This window comes from Coregonus lavaretus (genome assembly GCF_964263955.1).
Source record: "Coregonus lavaretus genome assembly, chromosome: 8".
NCBI lineage: Eukaryota > Metazoa > Chordata > Actinopteri > Salmoniformes > Salmonidae > Coregonus > Coregonus lavaretus.
In genome coordinates, this window is record NC_139995.1 from 39,422,886 (window position 1) to 39,445,209 (window position 22,324).

At 41.5% G+C, this 22,324-nt stretch overlaps 2 protein-coding genes across 3 annotated transcripts; one reads left to right on the forward strand and one right to left on the reverse strand.

Annotated features, from left to right (window-relative positions):
- Positions 1-4,202: 4,202 nt before the first annotated feature.
- Positions 4,203-12,188, forward strand: LOC311133254 (translocator protein-like). 2 transcript variants are annotated; one of them, XM_084166741.1, is made up of 4 exons: positions 4,203-4,370; positions 9,541-9,718; positions 10,740-10,878; positions 11,123-12,188. In XM_084166741.1, exons 2-4 carry the CDS (start codon positions 9,543-9,545, stop codon positions 11,300-11,302), a joined length of 495 nt encoding a protein of 164 aa, XP_084022867.1. In that variant the 5' UTR covers positions 4,203-4,370; positions 9,541-9,542; the 3' UTR covers positions 11,303-12,188. The 2 variants fall into 2 exon arrangements, with proteins under 2 accessions (XP_084022867.1, XP_084022868.1); XM_084166742.1 differs by having other exon boundaries at positions 4,216-4,370; positions 9,524-9,718.
- Positions 12,189-14,691: 2,503 nt separating this feature from the next.
- On the reverse strand, positions 14,692-22,293 carry LOC311134237 (ubiquinol-cytochrome-c reductase complex assembly factor 2-like). The gene is made up of 4 exons (XM_084167857.1): positions 21,966-22,293; positions 21,441-21,515; positions 19,789-19,858; positions 14,692-14,866 (listed from the first exon to the last, which is right to left on the reverse strand). Exons 1-4 carry the CDS (start codon positions 22,101-22,103, stop codon positions 14,754-14,756), a joined length of 396 nt encoding a protein of 131 aa, XP_084023983.1. The 5' UTR covers positions 22,104-22,293; the 3' UTR covers positions 14,692-14,753.
- Between the last annotated feature and the right edge of the window lie 31 nt (positions 22,294-22,324).

The window sequence follows — 22,324 nt, forward strand, 5'->3', positions numbered from 1 at the left end:
ACCCGAACTCTGAGTATGAAGTAGACTAGGCCTAACTCATCACTTGTATACCAGGGATAAATGAAGACAAAGAAATCCTAGATAAAACCTTAAATCAAATAAATTTGTATTTGTCACATGTGCCGAATACAACAGGTGTAGACCTTAGAGTGAAATGCTTACTTACAAGCCCTTAACCAAAAATGCAGTTTTAAGAAAAATAAGATCAGTAAAAAATAAAAATAAAAAAGAATTAAAGAGCAGCAGTAAAATAATAGTAGCGAGGCTATATACAGGGGGTACCGGTACAGAGTCAATGTGCGGGGGCACAGGTTAGTTGAGGTAATTGAGGTAATATGTACATGTAGGTAGAGTTAAAGTGACTACAATGCAAATAGTCCGGTTTAATTAGCTGTTCAGGAGTCTTATGGTTTGGGGGTAGAAGCTGTATGGGTGATGAATTCAAGGTGTTTAGTGTTGTCTGGTGCCACCCTTGGGACCAGAGATAATTAACAGCATGTCAGCTGGCCCAGATATGAGTATTTCCACTACTATGATGCATTATTAATTTTAATTGAGGGTCAATATGTATTTGTGTTACATTTGCTGCATTACCATGCTTATTAGGCCTACCATGTAATAACTTCAGAAATGGACTACTGAGACAAACAGACCAAGATGTTTGTGTGCAATCCCCCCAATCAAACTGCACTGGCAATAGACACACCAGCAGTCAATATGTCTTACCTGCCCATAATAAGAGACAAATAGCCTATAATAATGCTTTGATCATTCATTCATTTTTGTTAGGGCTTAGCCTATACAAAATGAATACAAAATATTACTACTGTAATCATTTGTGGTGTTTCTAATCTCATATAGCTAAATAGTCTATATGACCAAACTGACTCTGTGATCCTGATGTGATATAGGCATGATACTCTGCATTATTAAGCGGGATGAAAATGTAATCATTTTTCAAAAGAGATGCTATAGCTACCGATAATCAGGTCCCTTATTACGGATTTCCTTTCGTCAGCCAAACACTAAGAAAACGCAACGCATGGGGATCTCTAAAAAATAAAAATAAAAAAAATAAATCGACGTCGCCATACAAACGCACCATGACACCGAAAGCATTTATACATTTGCAGCGCAGCAGCCGAGCAGGTTTGATTGTAGCGGAACACAGACAGCTTTTTTTGTATGAAACACTGCACACCGACATTGTTTAGCCTATCTGTGAAAATGGGAGAGGTCACATGGCAGAAAGCCATATCGCAGATATAACAGGTTTACTAAAGGAAACATACAGCCGGGGTTACTACTCACATGTTTGGCAAGGATTGTTATGCGAAACGAGAATGATCAAGACTGCAAATTGTTGTCAACCGCGGCTGCGAGAGAAACTGGTCAGCTACGCGTCGGTTTCTGATTCTAGTATTGGATATGACACTTGCTAAATAAAAACAAAGCAATAAACTGTTGTTGTTGTTGTTGTTTTCATTTACGCCCCCCTCCCCCCTCCCCCTCCCGCTGCAGCACGGGCCTCTCTTTGACATTTTCCGACCACCGGGGTGAAAGTTCAAAATCAGACAACGAGGTTTTGTGGAGCGACAAGAAGGTATAGAAAGCTGGAGGACTGAATGTGACGCTAAGGTGTGAATATGGTTTGCTATAGGACGATAGGGTAGGTGCAGGGCCGGTCCTGGCCGTTCAGCCACCCTAGGTGTGACAAAAAATGTTTCCAAAAGGCATCAAGGTCGGCTGTGCTTATGGAGTTATAGCCTACAGCAGGGATGGGCATCTCCAGTCCTCTGGGGCCGGAGTGGTGTCACACTTTTTCCCCATCCCTAGTGAACACAGCAGATTAAACTAATTCTAAACTGAAGATCATGATTAGTTGATTATTGGAGTCAGATGTGTTAGCTGGGGCTGGGGTAAAAGTGTCACACCAACCAGGCCCCAGAGGACTGGAGTTGCCCATCCCTGGCCTACAGTGTTGCCTGAAATGTTATTTTAGGAATGCCCATCTATGTGGTAGGCCCACCATTTGTAAAACAAGCATTTGCATTGGCTTTATTAGTCCTGATTCCTGTGACTAATCAATTTAAGCTCTGAATATCAGTCACCCAACTTTATCAGGAGGAGTTATCCTGAGCCTATTTGCAATGAGTTTACACAGCGGGAAATGCAGAAGAAGTATTTTCTTTTTCACTATGATCAGCTCGTAAAACATTTTCGGATACAAACTTGAAACCACTGATCATGACAATTTAGCCCACGGAATGCAATTCCTGAACAGCAGTTGTGAGTAGCCTGATTGTCGATTCCATAGTGTCCATTTTCCTTTGACCTGTGCTGTTTTTAGGATATGTTGTTTGTTAACATGTCAGCACATTTTTTATTTGATTGGGCGCCATTTAGGTTAGGCTATATGATTGGAGAAACCTGCATGATGTAAAACTTTTCCTCTCATTACATTGTCATACATTTTATCTCCAGCCTGTAGGCTACAGAAAAGGCAACATACTCTTTCTACCATACGCTATATCTTCTACATGATTTATGTTAGATCATTTTTTGGACAGAATGTTGCCAGAGCGCCGCGGCATTGCGTTTCTCCAACAGCACCCTGGAGAGGCACGCTGGGAATGGACAATATACATATTTTGCCTCCCTGCCTTTGATATAGTGGGCACTGCTTATCATAGGGCGGCATCAGTGCTCACCTAAAAAGCCCATATGCTACTGGTTGAGAGAAATTGTCATTATTTTTGTGCAGAATTATGTGAGGTTTTATGTGTTGTTGGAGGTGCGTCTTGGTCAGTTTAGCTCAGAAAATGCCGCCCTCGTCAATCTGCCACTATAGGTAGCTGCCTAATGAGCGGGCCGGCCTTGGGTAGGTGGAGCAAATCAGTCACTAACAAATCCATATAAATAATCTATGGATTTGAATAATACATTAGAAGAATAGCCTAATGAAAAACACATGATTTATAGTTGTAATTGAAGGTTGCCTACTTTGTCTCACCACCAGGTGTACACTACTGGGCCATGCTGGTTTTTATAAGTCTAAAGTGAGGGTAATTTCACTGCCTTTCAACCTTCTATTCTACTATTTTCTATTATATTCCTATGATGTTCAATTCTATGTGATATTTAAGTACATTAAATGGAATAGAATAGGATAGAATATCTTTATATATATAAAACGAACACTCGCACTTGTCTTTTCTTACTAGCGAGGACTTTATTGAGGGAAAATATCCTTACTATGACTGTGATATGTGGTTTTCTCACCTAGCTATCTTAAGATGAATGCACTAACTATAAGTCGCTCTGGATAAGAGCGTATGCTACATTACAAAAAGTAATTTTTCATTATGGCTGAACAGAGCTTCCTTTTGGAAATGTTTTATTCTATTCGATTATATTGATTATATTCTAATGTCCTTGAATGTGACATATAGAAGAGAAAATAGGAGAATAGAAAAGAAAGGAAGATAATATATTTTTCTTTTTTTTTTTACTCTGGGAAACCTACATTTATTATATTTTATTCTATTGAACTTGAATATGACAAACATAATAGAGTATCATACTGTATATTTTCAGTAGGCCTACAGCTGAGCTGAGTTTCCTCTGGTAAAAAAAGGTTATTCTATTATTTTCTATTGTACCTGGATGTGATGTATGGAATATAATAGAATATAAATACAATAGAATATAATAACTGTATTTTCCCTAGAGAGAACTTCAGTTATGGCATTCGGATAAATAAAAAACACATAACAGCACAATTCACACGTGGCAAATAGCCTAGAAATACATTTACATTTGACATTTAAGTCATTTAGCAGACGCTCTTATCCAGAGCGACTTACAAATTGGTGCATTCAACTTAGGATAGCCAGTGGGACAACCACCCTTTTTTTTTTTTCAATGGGGGGGTGTAGAAGGATTACTGTTATACTATTCCAGTTATTCCTTAAAGAGGTAGGGTTTCAAGTGTCTCCGGAAGGTGGTCAGTGACTCCGCTGTCCTGGCGTTTTCTCCATTGTTTGTGTTTTTGTTCATGGTCCGAGGCCCATTCACATCTTCCAGTGTGGCTTTAAATATGTGAAAGCATGCGCAGCCTCTACGCAGCATTGATTCTATACAACAGAACGACTGGGTTTTGTAACACTCTGGGCGTGTCCTTAACAAGAAGAACTAGGCCTATGCGATAAGAGAACCCGATCCTTGACGGAAGCATTTTATCTTGTTTTTTCAGAATGCTTTAGAAAAGGTGTTGTCTGGCCTCCACTCTGTTCATTTGCTCACCCTTCCCTGAACCGTAGCCTACAAGCTCCGTGTGACATCCTAAAACGATTGCACTCATCTAACAGGTAAGACTAGATACATTATTGCGATCGATTAACACAAGTTTGACAATGTTTCAATGTATCTTGTTAGTTGTTACAAAGTTGCAAATTCGCCCGTTCAATAATCATAAACGTGAAGAATAGAGATGGTATGGTTTGGTATTTGAATGTTTAACTTTATGTACTCTTCAGATGCATGAATGGGATATTTGTTAAGCCTTTATGTTACGTGTCATGTGTTAATTTAAAACTAAACTTTTTATAGCTTGACTGTTTATCAATTGACTGTTCAGTGAAAGTGTACTGGTTGGCTTTTGCCTACTACAACTTTGTTGACTTGCCAGGGGTGTATTCATTAGGCCTACGTCTTGCAACAGAAACCGTTTACCATTTAAGAACCAAAAGGAAGCAAACAGAGCAAACAGAACGAAACGGGGAGTACCTGAATTTGTCCAATAGAAACTCTCATTTTCGTTGCAAAACGTTTTCCGTTTGGAGTAAACGGTTTCGTAACAGACAAAACGTTTTGCAAGAGAGAAGTGCGCTCGGGTCATTCATGTGAGCTGATAGTTTCATAATTTAGGTCCTGAAAGGGAAATGGGCCTAACAACACCTGTGCCAATATATCCTCCAAACACTGGCTTCGAGGGCAACGCCATGCCATACCCTGTGGACGGCGCTTGATTGGAGCCAATTTCCTCCTACAACAGGACAATGACCCAAAGCACAGCTCCAAACTATGCAATAACTATTTAGGGAAGAAGCAGTCAGCTGGTATTCTGTCTATAATGGAGTGGCCAGCACAGTCACCAGATCTCAACCCTATTGAGCTGTTGTGGGAGCAGCTTGACAGTATGGTATGTAAGAAATGCCCATCAAGCCAATCCAACTTGTGGGAGGTGCTTCAGGAAGCATGGGGTGAAATTTCTTCAGATTACCTCAACAAATTGACAACTAGAATGCCAAATGTCTGCAAGGCTGTAATTGCTGCAAATGGAGGATTCTTTGACAAAAGCAAAGTTTTTGAAGGACACAATTATTTATATTAAAAATCATTATTTCTAACCTTGTCAATGACTACATTTCCTTTGCATTTTGCTATATTTCCTATTCAAACTAATTTCATGTATGTTTTCATGGAAAACAAGGAAATGTCTAAGTGACCCCAAACTTTTGAACGGTAGTGTAGGTAGAGTGAAAGTGCTGCTGTGAACCGCATCACAAGAGACATGCCAAACGGGAGATGTATACATCATTGATGCAATTTCAAAGTTTGAGTTGCTTTGTGTATCACCAAATTTGCTTGAGATGATTTTACTGCAACACTGTTCACTGCATCCAAGTTTCTTGACATATAGGCGTTTCAAAGAGCTGTCAGTAAAGGCAAGCTCATGAATATTACATTTAAAAATATATTTTAGTAATATAGCAGACGCTCTTATCCAGAGCGACTTACAGTTAGTGAGTGCATACATTTTCATACTGGCCCCCCGTGGGAAACGAACCCACAACCCTGGCGTTGCAAGCTCCATGCTCTACCAACTGAGCTATAAGCTCCCTGCCCACTCAGCCTGTCTTTTCAAACTTCCTGGTAGTAAGCCATGAGAGAATACGTTTTAGTCACTCAAAAGGCTATTTGTCAATAATTAAAGAGCAGCAGTAAAATAAAATAACAGTAGGGAGGATATATACAGGGGGTATAGGTACAGAGTCAATGTGCGGGGGCACCAGTTAGTCGAGGTAATTGAGGTAATATGTACATGTGGGTAGAGTTAAAGTGACTGCATAAATAATAAACAGAGTAGCAGCAGCGTAAAAGACGGGCTGGGTGAAGACAATGCAAATAGTCCGGGTAGCCATGATTAGCTGTTCAGGAGTTCACTATCTGTAAATACACTGTATCAGCCAGACCAACTGTAATGTCTTCACCCAGCTCTCCTACAAAATATGAAGAATATATTGGTCTTGTGTGTCAGTGGATTCATCTGTTATTATGGAGATGCTTTGTTGTTTTTTTACCAGACTGCACCTCCATTCTTTACATGTGTTAATGAATGCGTGCATTTTCGGATATTGGCACTTACAAAAGCCATATCCTCAGCATTTACGTTTTTACATGTATTTCTATAGCGAATGGAAATAGCTACTTTGTTCGTAAATAGGTTACATTTTCGGACATAAAAAATGACTGTTATTCCCAAATGATGTTGACAAGACAATGAATAAGTACAATATGTATGTTGATATGGCCTTCAGATAAAACAATTATCTGAAGTCAATCCACATGGTTGGTAATTTATTTTTGACTAATTGGATAATTACATTAGATCAGGGGTGTCAAACATATGGCAGGGGAATGAACTCAATATACTTGAAAATGACTAAAACCAAATCGAAACTGTGTACAAATAAGACCTAATATTCATACAGTTTCTTGACTGTCCAGCTCGCTAATAATCTCGATGGATACACGTAAGGAAATACAACAACATTTCAGTGCAGCGCTCGAATGCCGCATCAGGGGCAAAATTTTGACACCCCTGCGTAAGATCAGGGATTCCAAAACTTTTTCACTCGGGTTGGGGCCCTTCCAGCATTGGGGAACATCCCGCGCCCCCCCTGCACGTGCCACGTCTATTTCTATGGGCACAAGCACTGTTGACACAAACTGTTCACACCCCTCTTTTTTGCAGGTTTAAAGCTTATTTCCAGCAATTCTACACATTTTGTCATGGGGTGCAAAGAACATTTTGCAGTTTTAAAGCTAATTTTTAAAAAATGTGTATTTGAGTGGCAAAGAAAATTACAGCAACATCTAAATACAAAAACTTTAGCTAACATGGGCTAGTTTATCTGGACATTTCTGACAAGTTATAAATAGCTCTCTAAGGTATGCAATGACTAACATGACAAGAGGAACTGATGCTCTACCCAATTTCAAAATTGCACCTTGGGGAGCGGGGGACCTGCCGACCACGCGCCCCACAGTTTGGGAAACACTGATTTAGATGATCATGGTATGCACACGTGACAATTAATTCACGTGGTGTGAGAAGGCGCTATATCGGCCTCTTGAGGTCGGATGATCGAAATGCGGGGTAGAAAAAAGGCCCACATTAACTAGTTTCCAGGAAAGTTTGTAGTTTATAAATTATACATGCAGGCTATAAGCAATTATTCAATCTTGTTAATTTATAATGCCATTTAAAGTTCAGCTGTTTGGTAGGTTAATGGCATTGTAGGCTAATTCTGAAAGGGACATTTCAAAAAATGTGTCCAGCACCACCCCAACATCAACATACTTTTGGCCATGTAGTGTACAGTGGACACCCCTTCAAATTAGTTGATTCGGCTAGTTCAGCCACACCTGTTACTGACAAGTGTACAAAATCGAGCACAAAGCCATGCAATCTCCATAGACAAACATTGGCAGTAGAATGGCCCGTACTGAAGAGCTCAGTGTCTTTCAACGTGGCATCGTCAAAGGATGCCACCTTTCCAACAAGTCAGTTCGTCAAATTTGTGCCCTGTTAGAGCTGCCCTGGTCAACTGTAAGTGCTGTTATTGTGAAGTGGAAACGTCCATGGTTTCCATGGCCAAGCAGCCGCACAAGCCTAAGATCACCATGCGCAATGCCAAGCGTCAGCTGGAGTGTTGTAAAGCTCGCCGCTATGGACTCTGGAGCAGTGGAAACGCGTTCTCTAAAGTGATGATAGTTCTCCTGAGTGGCGCAGTGGTCTAAGGCACTGCATCGCAGTGCTAACTGTGCCACTAGAGATCCTGGTTCGAATCCAGGCTCTGTCGCAGCCGGCCGCGACCAGGAGACTCATGGGCGGCGCACAATTGGCCCAGCGTCGTCCAGGGTAGGGGAGGGAATGGCCGGCAGGGATGTAGCTCAGTTGATAGAGCATGGCGCTTGTAACGCCAGGGTAGTGGGTTCGATCCCCGGGACCATCCATACGTAAAAATGTATGCACACATGACTGTAAGTCTCTTTGGATAAAAGCGTCTGCTAAATGGCATATTATTATTATTTATTATTATATAAAAATTAAAAAAAAAAAAAAATTTAAACATATGTATTCACTAACTGTAAGTCGCTCTGGATAAGAGCGTCTGCTAAATGACTAAAATGTAAATGTAAATGAATCAGCTTCACCATCTGGCAGTTCGACGGAGGAATCTGGAGAACGCTACCTGCCCAAATGCATAGTGCCAACTGTAAAGTTTGGAGGAGGAATAATTGTCTGGGGCTGTTTTTCATGGTTCGGCCCCTTCGTTTCAGTGAAGGGAAATCTTAATGCTACAGCATACAATTACATTCTAGACGATTCTGTGCTTCCAACTTTGTGGCAACAGGGGAAGGCATTTCCCTGTTTCAGCATGACAATGCCCCCGTGCACAAAGCGAGGTCCGTACAGAAATGGTTTGTCGAGATCTGTGTGGAAGAACTCAACTGGCCTGCACAGAGCCCTTACCTCAACCCCATCGAACACCTTAGGGATGAATTAGAATGCCGACTGCGAGCAAGGCCTGATCGCCCAACATCAGTGCCCGACCTCACTAATGCTCTTGTGGCTGAATGGAAGCAAGTCCCTGCAGCAATGTTCCAACATCTAGTGGAAAGCCTTCCCAGAAGAGTGGAGGCTGTTATAGCAACAAAGGGGGGACCAAATCCATATTAATGCCCATGATTTTGGAATGAGATGTTAGACGAGCAGGTGTCCACATACTTTTGGTGTGTGTGAAAATGGCGCGTTTCTATATTTTATAGTAAAAGAAAGTTTCCCTTGAAGTTGCAATAATAGGCACATCAAATTATAGCCTACTTTTGCAAGTGTAAAACATTTTACAGAATAATAATGAACAGGTTTAACCAGTATATAATTAAGCAATAATGCCCGAGGGGGTGTGGTATATGGCTAATATGCAGAAGCTAAGGGCTGTTCATAAGCACGGAGTGCCTGGATACAGCCCTTAGCCGTGGTATATTGGCCATATAACAGAAACCCCAGAGGTGCCTTATTGCTATTATAAACTGGTTACCAATGTAATTAGAGCAGTAAAAATAAATGTTTTGTCATACCCGTGGTATACGGTCTGCTATACCACGGCTGTCAGCCAATCAGCATTCAGGGCTCGAACCTCCCAATTTATAATGAACTAATCATTAACAGCTCCCTCGCTTCTCCAGACATGTCGTGGCTGCCTATGCTTGGCCTGACTGCCCTGCCTCATCTAGGAGGGCTCTATGGAGGTTACATCACACGCAAGCAGGTGAAGACTTGGTACCCCACTCTCAACAAGCCGTCATGGCGGCCACCCAATGCTGCGTTCCCTATAGTGTGGACCACCCTCTACACAGGCATGGGGTGAGTGTCAGACAGCATACTCTGCCAGGTTGAATACATACTCTGCCAGGTTGAAAACAATCACCTAAGCCCCTTCTGTGTTTTCAGATTGTAATTGCTGTAAGGCAACCAATATGATACTGTAAAGCGACACGATCTATACTGAACAAAGATATAAACGCAACATTTAACGATTTTACTGAGTTACAGTTCATATAAGGAAATCAGTCAATTGAAATAAATTCATTAGGCCCTAATCTATGGATTTCACATGATTGGACAAGGGCGCACCCACTGGGGAGCCAGGCCCAGCCAAACATAATTAGTTTTTCCCCACAAAAGGGCTTTATTACAGACAGAAATACTCCTCAGTTTCATCAGCTGTCCAGGTGGCTGGTCTCAGGAGGTCCTGGGCTGGCGTGGTAACATGTGGTCTGCGGTTGTGAGGCTGGTTGAATGTACTGCCAAATTCTCTAAAACGATGTTGGAGGTGGCTTATGGTAGAGAAATGAACATTCAATTCTCTGGCAACAGCTCTGGTGGACATTCCTGCAGTCAGCATGCCAATTGCACGCTCATTCAAAACTTGAGACATCTGTGGCATTGTGTTGTGTGACAACTGCACATTTTAGAGTGGCCTTTTATTGTCCCCAGCAGAAGGTGCACCTGTGTAATGATCATGCTGTTTAATCAGCTTCTTGATATGCCACACCTGTCAGGTGGATGGATTATCTTGATATGGAGAAATGCTCACTAACAGGGATGTAAACAAATTGGGGCACAAAATTAGAGAAATAAGCTTTTTGTGCGTATGGAACATTTCTGGGATCTTTTATTTCAGCTCATGAAACATGGGACCAACACTTTACAGGTTGCGTTTATATTTTTGTTCAGTATAGATTCTACATAATGTATTTTGTTTCCCAACTGAATGTGGTGGAAATCTGATCCACACACTTCATTCAAAAAAACATGTTCCCATTAAATGGATCATGAAATTTGGAACTGACTTGCATCTTATTTTTGACGATCACCCTGCTAGGTATGGCTCCTACTTGGTGTGGAAGGAGTGTGGGGGATTCACTAAGGATGCTGTGGCACCTTTGGGACTCTACGGGTTGCAGCTGTCTCTCAACTGGGCCTGGACTCCCATCTTCTTTGGCGCACACAAGTTGAAAATGGTGAGCTCTCAGATAATGCAACAGTTGTGGGCTGGTCATAAGGACTCATGGCTTCAGGTTTTGGGATAATGGGGAGTTGGTGCATAAAAACAAAAAAAGATCAGTACACTCAATGAGAATTTCTCTGAATATTATTTTTGCCAATAGGTGATCCGTAGACACATTCCATTGTAAAAACCACCTCCATTCTGCTACAGTGAGTGTGACATGACACATGAGCCATTTTGTGTTGTCTCTCCCCCAGGCACTCATAGAGATAGTGATACTGACTGGTGCTGTTGGAGCCACCATGGCATCCTGGTATCCGGTCAATCACACTGCCAGCCTGCTCCTGACACCCTACCTGGCATGGCTATGCCTGGCCACCTCCCTCAACTACTGCATCTGGAGAGATAACCCGGATGACAATGGAAAGGAGGAGTAGGCAACACTGTATGCACCGTACTTGGTTTCTCCCAGGTTCTGAAAGGTCTTCATTCCTGTTGAAGTAATCATGTCAGTTGATATTCACACCAAAATGTGGTCTTACTGGTTGCAGTTATATTGAATAATTGTATGAGGAGATTTTTTGCACTAAACCACATTTTCAAAATGGCTATACTATGTAGTTGGGCATGCAATTGTATGAGGCAACAACACTCAACATCAGTAATGTGATCTTAATTCATTACATTACAAAAAAATGTAAAATATTATTGATAATAAAACAGTTGTTTTGAAGTTGCTATAATACCCCCAAAACATCTACCATTATTCCTTTACAGTTATGTTATCAAAACCTATTTCATATTGCATAGCCTTTGTATTGACAGCTCCATGGTCTAAACAATTGACCATGGAGCTGTCAATACCATGGTCATTTTCATGCTACTGTGTTTTATTTGAGTATTATTATTATTAGTATTTTTTACATAAAGGTTTCTCCCATAACCTAATCTCCAATGAAGAAATTGGTGCTTGGCTTCTGCAAGATTTCAGAAAACTTCACTCTTAAATGTAGTCCAATATTTATTGAAGCTTACCATGCATGGCTTTGCAGAGAACTGATTTATTGTGCCAACTCAGTCTTACTACAAGGAAAGTACATGCCAGCAAAGCCTGAAGTATATCATATTTGATTTACAATTGCCAATGTTAGAAATATACATTGTTTTGTCCTGAAGATGGATTCTTGAATTTATGGGAAGTCAGCTATACCCCAAACACTGCTTATATTGCTTTTTATGATTGACCTTCTGCTACGTACATACAGTATCTCTTTGCACTGGTTTGTTTACTTTGCTTTCTTCCAATAAACCTATTTCCATAAACCCATGTCTGTTTGTTTGTAATATGCACTACTTGTAACTACAATATCACCTTAAACTCAACCTAGACTTTAATATACACAATGCTAGGGAATTTGAGCAACATTTGTTTTATGGAAGATTGCCTGCTCCATGTAAAAGGCTGTGTTTGAATAGCATTGAAAGGCCCAGAGCAGTCAGTGATTTTCCTGTGTTTTATTTATATACACTGCTCAAAAAAATAAAGGGAACACTAAAATAACACATCCTAGATCTGAATGAATGAAATAATCTTTTTCTTTACATAGTTGAATGTGCTGACAACAAAATCACACAAAAATTATCAATGGAAATCAAATGTATCAACCCATGGAGGTCTGGATTTGGAGTCACCCTCAAAATTAAAGTGGAAAACCACACTACAGGCTGATCCAACTTTTATGTAATGTCCTTAAAACAAGTCAAAATGAGGCTCAGTAGTGTGTGTGGCCTCCACGTGCCTGTATGACCTCCCTACAACGCCTGGGCATGCTCCTGATGAGGTGGCGGATGGTCTCCTGAGGGATCTCCTCCCAGACCTGGACTAAAGCATCTGCCAACTCCTGGACAGTCTGTGGTGCAACGTGGCGTTGGTGGATGGAGCGAGACATGATGTCCCAGATGTGCTCAATTGGATTCAGGTCTGGGGAACGGGCGGGCCAGTCCATAGCATCAATGCCTTCCTCTTGCAGAAACTGCTGACACACTCCAGCATATGGTCTCACAAGGGGTCTGAGGATCTCATCTCGGTACCTAATGGCAGTCAGGCTACCTCTGGCGAGCACATAGAGGGCTGTGCGGCCACCCAAAGAAATGCCACCCCACACCATGACTGACCCACCGCCAAACCGGTCATGCTGGAGGATGTTGCAGGCAGCAGAACGTTCTCCACGGCGTCTCCAGACTCTGTCACGTCTGCTCAGTGTAAACCTGCTTTCATCTGTGAAGAGCACAGGGCGCCAGTGGCGAATTTGCCAATCTTGGTGTTCTCTGGCAAATGCCAAACGTCCTGCACGGTGTTGGGCTGTAAGCACAACCCCCACCTGTGGACGTCGGGCCCTCATACCACCCTCATGGTGTCTGTTCTGACCGTTTGAGCAGACACATGCACATTTATGGCCTGCTGGAGGTCATTTTGCAGGGCTCTGGCAGTGCTCCTCCTGCTCCTCCTTGCACAAAGGCGGAGGTAGCAGTCCTGCTGCTGGGTTGTTGCCCTCCTACGGCCTCCTCCACGTCTCCTGATGTACTGGCCTGTCTCCTGGTAGCGCCTCCATGCTCTGGACACTACGCTGACAGACACAGCAAACCTTCTTGCCACAGCTCGCATTGATGTGCCATCCTGGATGAGCTGCACTACCTGAGCCACTTGTGTGGGTTGTAGACTCCGTCTCATGCTACCACTAGAGTGAAAGCACCGCCAGCATTCAAAAGTGACCAAAACATCAGCCAGGAAGCATAGGAACTGAGAAGTGGTCTGTGGTCACCACCTGCAAAACCAGTCCTTTATTGGGGGTGTCTTGCTAATTGCCTATAATTTCCACCTGTTGTCTATTCCATTTGCACAACAGCATGTGAAATTTATTGTCAATCAGTGTTGCTTCCTAAGTGGACAGTTTGATTTCACAGAAGTGTGATTGACTTGGAGTTACATTGTGTTGTTTAAGTGTTCCCTTTATTTTTTTGAGCAGTATATATATATATATATATATATATATATATATATCCACACAGAGGTTGGAATAATACTGTGAATTTGTTAAAATGATGATGCCCTTTTAGTGCAAGATCTGTTTGAAAAGACCGCCTGAAATTTCAGCCTGTTTTGGTGGGATGGAGTTTTGGAATGCCTGGTGACATCACCAGGTGGTAAATTAGGTAATAGACCAATAAGAAAGAGTTCCAAACCACTCTGCCAATAACAGATTTCCCCTCCCCACTCAGACCACTCCGACAGTCCTAGGAAAATTATTGCTTGAGAAATTGCTCTTTGACCATTTTAATTGAAAACCATCACAGTTCTTACCCAGAAATGATTTGATATTGAAATAAACAGCTACATTGGACCTTTTTAAAGGGGCAATCAGTTGCTACATCAATTTTTTGACTTATAAATTGATATGTACCCATTGATTCTTGAAGAATATAACTTATAAATGCCTCATGAGTTTAGTTAAACTGTCGTACCCCATCAGAACCCAAAATGTAAGCTCGTCTTACTACAATTTTTGTAAACAAACACTATATAGCCTCAAAACAAGGTTAACTATAAGTTTGATATAATGAATGGTCAGTCCTTACATCCATAGCTCTGTCTATAAATGTGAGAGTAGTTAGTTCTCCAGCCCCATCCCTCACCTTTTTACCGGAACAGGGGAGTCCGCTTTATTGTTTCTACTGCTGATTGCCACTTCAGTCAGACTTTCTATGCGCCGTCATTTATTCTGTATGTTACAATGGCCCTGCTAAAATGACAAGACAACCAAATAAATAAGAATAACGTTTTATTTCTAAAGTGGCTGAAGGGGAAAGAAAACATATACAGGAGAAGTGCTACTTGTTCTCAGGAGCCTTCTCAGGGGTGATATCTTCTGGTTTGGGGGAGAATCGCTCTGTGAGAGTTTTCCACAAGCCCTTCTTCTCCTCATCCATCTGCTGCATGTTACCTGTGAGGTGGAAGAGACGAGTGGTTAGAGAGACATCAGAACCAACCATGCATGTTTTGAACAACACCCTGTGTAATTCCTTTAGCCTGGGTGCCAGTCTGCAGTTTCTGCTCTCTTGCAGACTGGGTGCCAGCCTCCTGCTGAAAGATTGCGGGTGTCTAGACTGCAAAAGGGCCCCCAGGCTAGAGTGCCAGTCTGTTTCTCCTATTTAGAAAAAAGCTTCTCTGAACATGTTGGTATCCTCAGTCCACTAGATGGTGGTATGTGGCAGGTAGCTTAGTGGTTAAGAGCGTTGTGCCAGTAACCGAAAGGTTGCTGGTTCTAATCCCCAAGCTGACTAGGTGAAAAATCTGTCGATGTGCCCTTGAGCAAGGCACTTAACCCTAATTGCTCATGTAAGTCGCTCTGGATAAGAGCGTCTGCTAAATGACTCAAATGTAAATGTAATTAACACTTCAGGTGTGTCTAAAACTGACAGAAGCAGACATGAAACGTTAATACACTATATATTCAGTACCAGTCAAAAGCTTGGACACACCTACTCATTCAAGGGTTTTTCTTTATTCTTTATAATAGTGAAGACATCGAAACTAGTAACCAAAAAAGTGTTAACCAAATCAAAATATATTTTATATTTGAGATTCTTCAAACAGCCACCCTTTGCCTTGATGACAGCTTTGCACACTTTTGGCATTCTCTCAACCAGTTTCACATGGTATGCTTTCCAACAGTCTTGAAGGAGTTCCCACATCTGCTGAGCACTTGTGGCTGCTTTTCCTTCACTCTGCGGTCCAACTCATCCCAAACCATCTCAATTGGGTTGAGGTCTGGGGATTGTGGAGGCCAGGTCATCTGATGCAGCCCTCCATCACTCTCCTTCTTGGTCAAATAGCCCTTACACAGCCTGGAGGTGCGTTGGGTCATAGTCCTGTTGAAAAACAAATGATAGTCCCACTAAGCCCAAACCAGATAGGATGGCGTATCGCTGCAGAATGCTGTGGTAGCCATGCTGGTTACGTGTGCCATGAATTCTAAATAAATCAGACAGTGTCACCAGCAAAGCACCCCCACACCATAACACCTCCTCCATGCTTTACGGTGGGAACTACACATGCAGAGATCATCCGTTCACCCACACCACGTCCCACAAAGACACGGCGGTTTGAACCAACAATCCTTTGGACTCCAGCCCAAAGGACACATTTCCACCAGTCTAATGTCCATTGCTCATGTTTCTTGGCCCAAGCAGGTCACTTCTTCTTATTGGTGTCCTTTAGTAGTGTTTTTTTTGCAGCAATTCGACCATGAAGGTCCGCTGTAGCTCAGTTGGTAGAGCATGGCGCTTGCAACGCCAGGGTTGTGGGTTCGTTTCCCACGGGGGGCCAGTATGAAAATGTATGCGCTCACTAACTGTAAGTTGCTCTGGATAAGAGCGTCTGCTAAATGACTAAAATGTAAATGATTCACAGTCCCCTCGGAACAGTTGATGTTGACATGCGTCTGTTACTTGAACTCTGTGAAGCATTTATTTGGGCTGCAATTTCTGAGGCTGATAACTCTAATGAACTTATCATCTGCAGCAGAGGTAACTCTGGGTCTTCCATTCCTGTGGCAGTCCTCATGAGAGCCAGTTTCATCATAGCGCTTGATGGTTTTTGCGACTGCACTTGAAGAAACTTTCAAAGTTCTTGACATTTTCCGTATTGACTGACCTTCATGTCTTAAAGTAATGATGGATTGTTGTTTCTTATTTGAGCTGTTCTTGCCATAATATGGACTTGGTCTTTTACCAAATAGGGCTATCTTCTGTATACCCCACTCCCTACCTTGTCACAACACAACTGATTGATTGGCTCAAACGCATTAAGAAGGAAAGAAATTCCACAAATTAACTTTTAAGAAGGCACACCTGTTAATGGAAATGCATTCCAGGTGACTACCTCATGAAGCTGGTTGAGAGAATGCCAAGAGTGTGCAACGCTGTCATCAAGGCAAAGGGTGGCTATTTAAAATATATTTTGATTTGTTTAACACTTCTTTGGTTACTACATGATTCCATATGTGTTATTTCATAGTTTTGATGTCTTCACTATTATTCTACAATGTAGAAAATAGTAAAAATAAAGAACCCCTGGAATGAGTAGATGTGTCCAACCTTTTGACTGGTACTGATATATATATATATATACACAAAAGTATGTGGACACACCTTCAAATTAGTGGATTCAGCTATTGCTGACAGGTGTATAAAATTGAGCACACCGCCATGCAATCTCCATAGACAAACATTGGCAGTAGAATGGCTTTACTGAAGAGCTCAGTGACTTTCAACGTGGCACCATCATAGGATGCCACCTTTCCAACAAGTCAATTCGTCAAATTTCTGCCCTGCTAGACCTGCCCTGGTCAACTGTAAGTGCTGTTATTGTGAAGTGGAAATGTCTAGGAGCAACAACGGCTCAGCTGCAAAGTGGTAGGCCACACAAGCTCACAGAACGGGACCACCGAGTGCTGAAGAGTGTAGTGCATAAAAATCATCTGTCCTTGGTTGCAACACTCACTACCGAGTTCCAAACTGCCTCTGGAAGCAACGTCAGCACAAGAACTGTTCGTCGGGAGCTTCATGAAATGGGTTTCCATGGCCGAGCAGCCGCACACAAGCCTAAGAACACCACGCGCAATGCCAAGTGTCATCTGGAGTGGTGTAAAGCTTGCCACCATTGGACTCTGGAGCACTGGAAACGTGTTCTCTGGAGTGATGAATCACGCTTCACCATCTGGCAGTCCGACGAACTAATCTGGGTTTAGCGGATGCCAGGAGAACGCTACATGCCTCAATGCATAGTGCCAACTGTAAACTTTGGTGGAGGAGGAATAACGGTCTGGGGCTGTTTTTCATTGTTTGGGCTAGGCCCCTTAGTTCCAGTGAAGGGAAATCTTAATGCTACAGCATACAATTACATTCTAGACGACTCTGTGCTTCCAACGTTGTGGCAACAGTTTGGAGAAGGCCCTTTCCTGTTCCAGCATGACAATGCCCCCGTGCACAAAGCGAGGTCCATAAAGAAATGGTTTATCAAGATCGCTGTGGAAGAACTTGACTGGCCTGCACAGAGCCCTGACCTCAACCCCATCGAACACCTTTGGGATGAATTGGAACACCGACTGCGAGCCAGGCCTAATCGCCCAACATCAGTACCCGACCTCACTAATGCAAGTCCCCGCAGCAATGTTCCAATATCTAGTGGAAAGTCTTCCCAGAAGAGTGGAGGCTGTTATAACAGCAAAGTGGGGATCAATTAATGCCCATGATTTTTGAATGAGATGTTCGACGAGCATGTGTCCACATACTTTTGGTCATGTAGTAGAAGATCTGGTATTATTGAAGAGAAATAGGGAAGTGTGTATGTCCTGAAATGTAGTAGCATTCTGACATGAGTTGGCTAATTTATTGCAACAAAACTAGACCTATTATGTTATATTCATTTAGCTCAGCGATGGGCAACTGTGATGGGGGCGGGGGCCACAAAATCTGAACTCATCATGAGGGGCCACAGGGTCTGCATATCCATACCCACACATGCAGTCAGAGCTGGCCCTAGCCTTTTGGGGGCCCTAAGTAACATTTTGTTGGGGCCCCCCCACTTTGCGAACAAAACACTTTAGCGGCCCCCCTCTTCACAGTGGGGGGGGATATATATATTTTTACATTTTATAGTTCATTTCCTGCAATTCTACACATTTTGCCATGGGGCTGAGAATTTGTCTGCTGTTTTGAATATGATATCTAAGTGAGAGTGACTAACAAAATCAATGCCCCGGTCAGTAATTTGACCATGATTGCTACAACTTTAGATAGCTGGCTAGACTAACTTACCAATCTTTAAAATGTTAGCTGACATGGGATAATTGAGTGATAGTCATAAACCACGTTTCCATCCACAGTTTTATAAGAGTAAAGTCATATCGTATAAAAAATAAATAAAAATCATGACAGAAGCGATGGAAACAGGAAGTTTCGGTACAATTTCATAAAATGCCGATAGATCATTTGTTCGTTCCACACAGTGGGATTTTTTTGTGTAGGTAAAATTAATTAAGCGAGAAATGGCGGTGGAAAAGCCTTCATGCTCAAGTATTGATATAATAACCATCATATAGAAGTAAACTTGGTGTGTGGTCCTCCCACTACAACTTGGGAAACGATGTAGTTTATTAGGATACAGATTAAATAACTTATGATGAACTTCACAGGGTGGTGAAAGTTCACGGTGATCTTGATGCTTTTTTCCAACAAATATCGAGGGTCTGATTCTGGTGACATGATAATCTATGCTTGACTGCCGTTTGAAAAATTTAAATATTATTGCTCATCCATAATAACAGAGCATACGTGCCATGACCAGAATAGGCACATTTGCTATTTAACGCAACAGTTTGTGACAAAACTATTGGAGTTGAAAATGCGATGGACGCACATTGAACTTTAGATTTGCATTTGGTACATGATAATTTAAGCGAAAAAGTACATTTTGTGTGCATAACATCATCACGCACTGATTTTTATCCGCAATAAGTCAATTTGGTGGAAACACCACTGGTGGGAAAATGCACATATTTTCTTTATGCAGATTTTAGAATATTCGCATGAAAATCTGTCGCCAATTGGATGGAAACTTAGCGAGTGACTGACATAAGAGAAACTGCTGACGCACAACCAAATTTCAAAATTGCATATTATATATTCTACTATTCTAAGAGACCCTGACTGAGTTTCAAATATATATATAAATTATTATTTTTTGGGGGGGGGGTGAATTGATCTGCAGGCCTACAAAAGCACAGGCCACCAGTTGCCCATCCCTAATGTATCTGCATGCATAAATAATGAATGTGATGTACTTGGGACAATGTGTCCATACCTGTTGCTAATAGCATTCTACATTCTTCCACTGTGACACTTGTAAAACTGGTGTCTCTTGTGCGGGGGAACTGTGAACAGATATTACAGGAGTTAGAGGCAACGATAACCCTCATTGACACATAAATGCATCAATTGGCTTTCTCCAAGATTTTTCATAGCTGCTGCAACAAGCAAATGCACGGGTAATGAACAGACATCGCTCTGTGTATGGTCCTGGCAGTGGACTAGCTCTCGAAAACCATTCTCCATATGTAAAACCATTCTCCATTACATTCGCCCACATTTGGCTCTGTTAAACTACAATTCCGACGCTCTGTTTAATGTTTAGAAACATATGCTGATATGCCCCTTTTCCTTCATGTCAGCAAGAAATAATCTTTCAAATAAAAAAAAGATACTCTAGCTGTTTTGCACAGATCCATACACATTGTGTGCCTCCAGTTGACGAACTACACTTCCTACCCAGTTAGCTTACACACAGGTGTTCGGAGCACACTAGATAGCTAATTAGCACTGGTGGTGGCCTATGTCTACCATCTGTCTTCTGTAAACAAGCGCTGTAACATGGAGATATTGCTGTGTGGGAACACTAACTCTATCCCTATAAAAGGTGTGTAGTGATTTACTTTTTTTTCACTGATATGAAAGATAGCCGCAGTAAGTAGGGGTGCTGAGGGTGCAGCATCACCCCCTGAAAAATCATAATAAAAAAAAAAAATATATATATATACAATAATAAAGTAGTGCACTGGGCCTTTACTAGTATTAGCGGACCAATATAAACGTCTGTAGCATGGGACAACTTTTTTTTTCAGCATCTCCACTTTGGCAAAAAAGTTAGTTGTATATAACAGTATCTTGCAGGATTCAATAGTTGGAATTGTAAATGTTGTTGCCCTGTCCCTTTCTCTGCGATTGTCATTCTAATGGAATCCATAAAGAACAAAACCCTGTCCTCAAACATTTACATCAAAAGGTGCAAAGTTATGGGCAAAGACACAAAACATCCACATCAAATTAAATATTTTTGTTGATCAAATAAAATGGAAAACAACCACTTTTTGTGCAGTATTAATTGACCATCCTTACAAACCACTTAATGTAAATTACTGTATTGTACATAGGTTGGTCATCTAGGTTTATACCTATAGACTTGCTATCACCATGAAGAAAAACAATGCACAATACAGTAATTGAGTACATTGAGACATCAAGCGGTTTGTGGCTCAGTTGGTAGAGCATGGCGCTTGCAATGCTAGGGTTGTGGGTTCGATTCCCTGTACGAAAAAGTATGAAAATGTATGCGCTCACTACTGTAAGTTGCTCTGGATAAGAGTGTCTACTAATATGGAAAAGGAATGAATAGACCATTTCAGTTCACATAGAAATAAGTTGCATTTGCAAAGAATTTCAAGAAACTGGAAAACATATCAAGCAAGTACTTTTATATTTGTCAAGTATTATCAGATTAACGGTTTTGTAAATAATTATCAGACTGAAGTTACAATTACCGGTAAACACATGTAGTTTATTTTCTTTTAATGTGCGCTGAGCCTTTACTAGTCCTGTATAAGTACACCGATATAGACTTCTTCAGCGCGTGCAAATGTTGTTATTTTTTGGGTGGATACAGTATAAGTGAATACTTACTCTTTCTTTGTATACATTAGTGTTGATTCGGGCCAAGCTTTCATATATTTGATCACACTTCTCTGGATCTGAGAGCTGTCAAGAAAGATCAGACCAGGTCATAGGGCGTCCATACAATATAATCTAGAAACTATCCACATACAGATACTGTTATATGGGAAAACAATTTTTTTGATTTAGGGGCTAAATCTGTAAAATGTCCTGCTGTCAGTGCAATTTCTAAATAAGTGTTTTTGCAAAGGAATAATTCATTGTTTCAAAATACGTCTAAAACCATCAAGTTGATCATAGGTTAGGCTACATTTCCTCCTCAGTCCCATTCATCAATTTACCAAATAGTAGCGGTGGTAGGGTTTTGAAATTACATATTGTGCTTTTAATTTTCTGTGCTGCTGCCCTCACTGCATGTTTGTTTTGCATGCAACTGCAAGGTCGATATGGACGGGTACCCCATCATCCTAGCTAAAGATAGCTAGCCACATTGGTTGAAGTTCTCGTGCGACATAGTAAATGGATTAGCTCTACCTGTGTGTTTTCACCTTCACGAAAGGCATGGGCTACTCTCTGCCGTAGAAACGTTCCTAAATCACGGCTTTTCTTTGATTCGTCCCGTGGCCATTCTTCGCAGAGTTTCAAGAACCGACGGTACCGTGTTGCAGACATTTTCTGTTATGCAACGCTAAAAACCACACTAATAGAAAAATATATGAATGTGCAACCTGAGTATGGCCGCTATCGGCGACCTTAGTTTTTTTAACCTAGTGTTAACGCTATCTGGAATCCTTGGGATGTCCGTACCCTAACGTCTACCCTAAACCTAATGTACCCTTCCCTAACCATTTGAAATGTAAACTTCAATGTGGTAGGGACGTCCCAAAGATCCC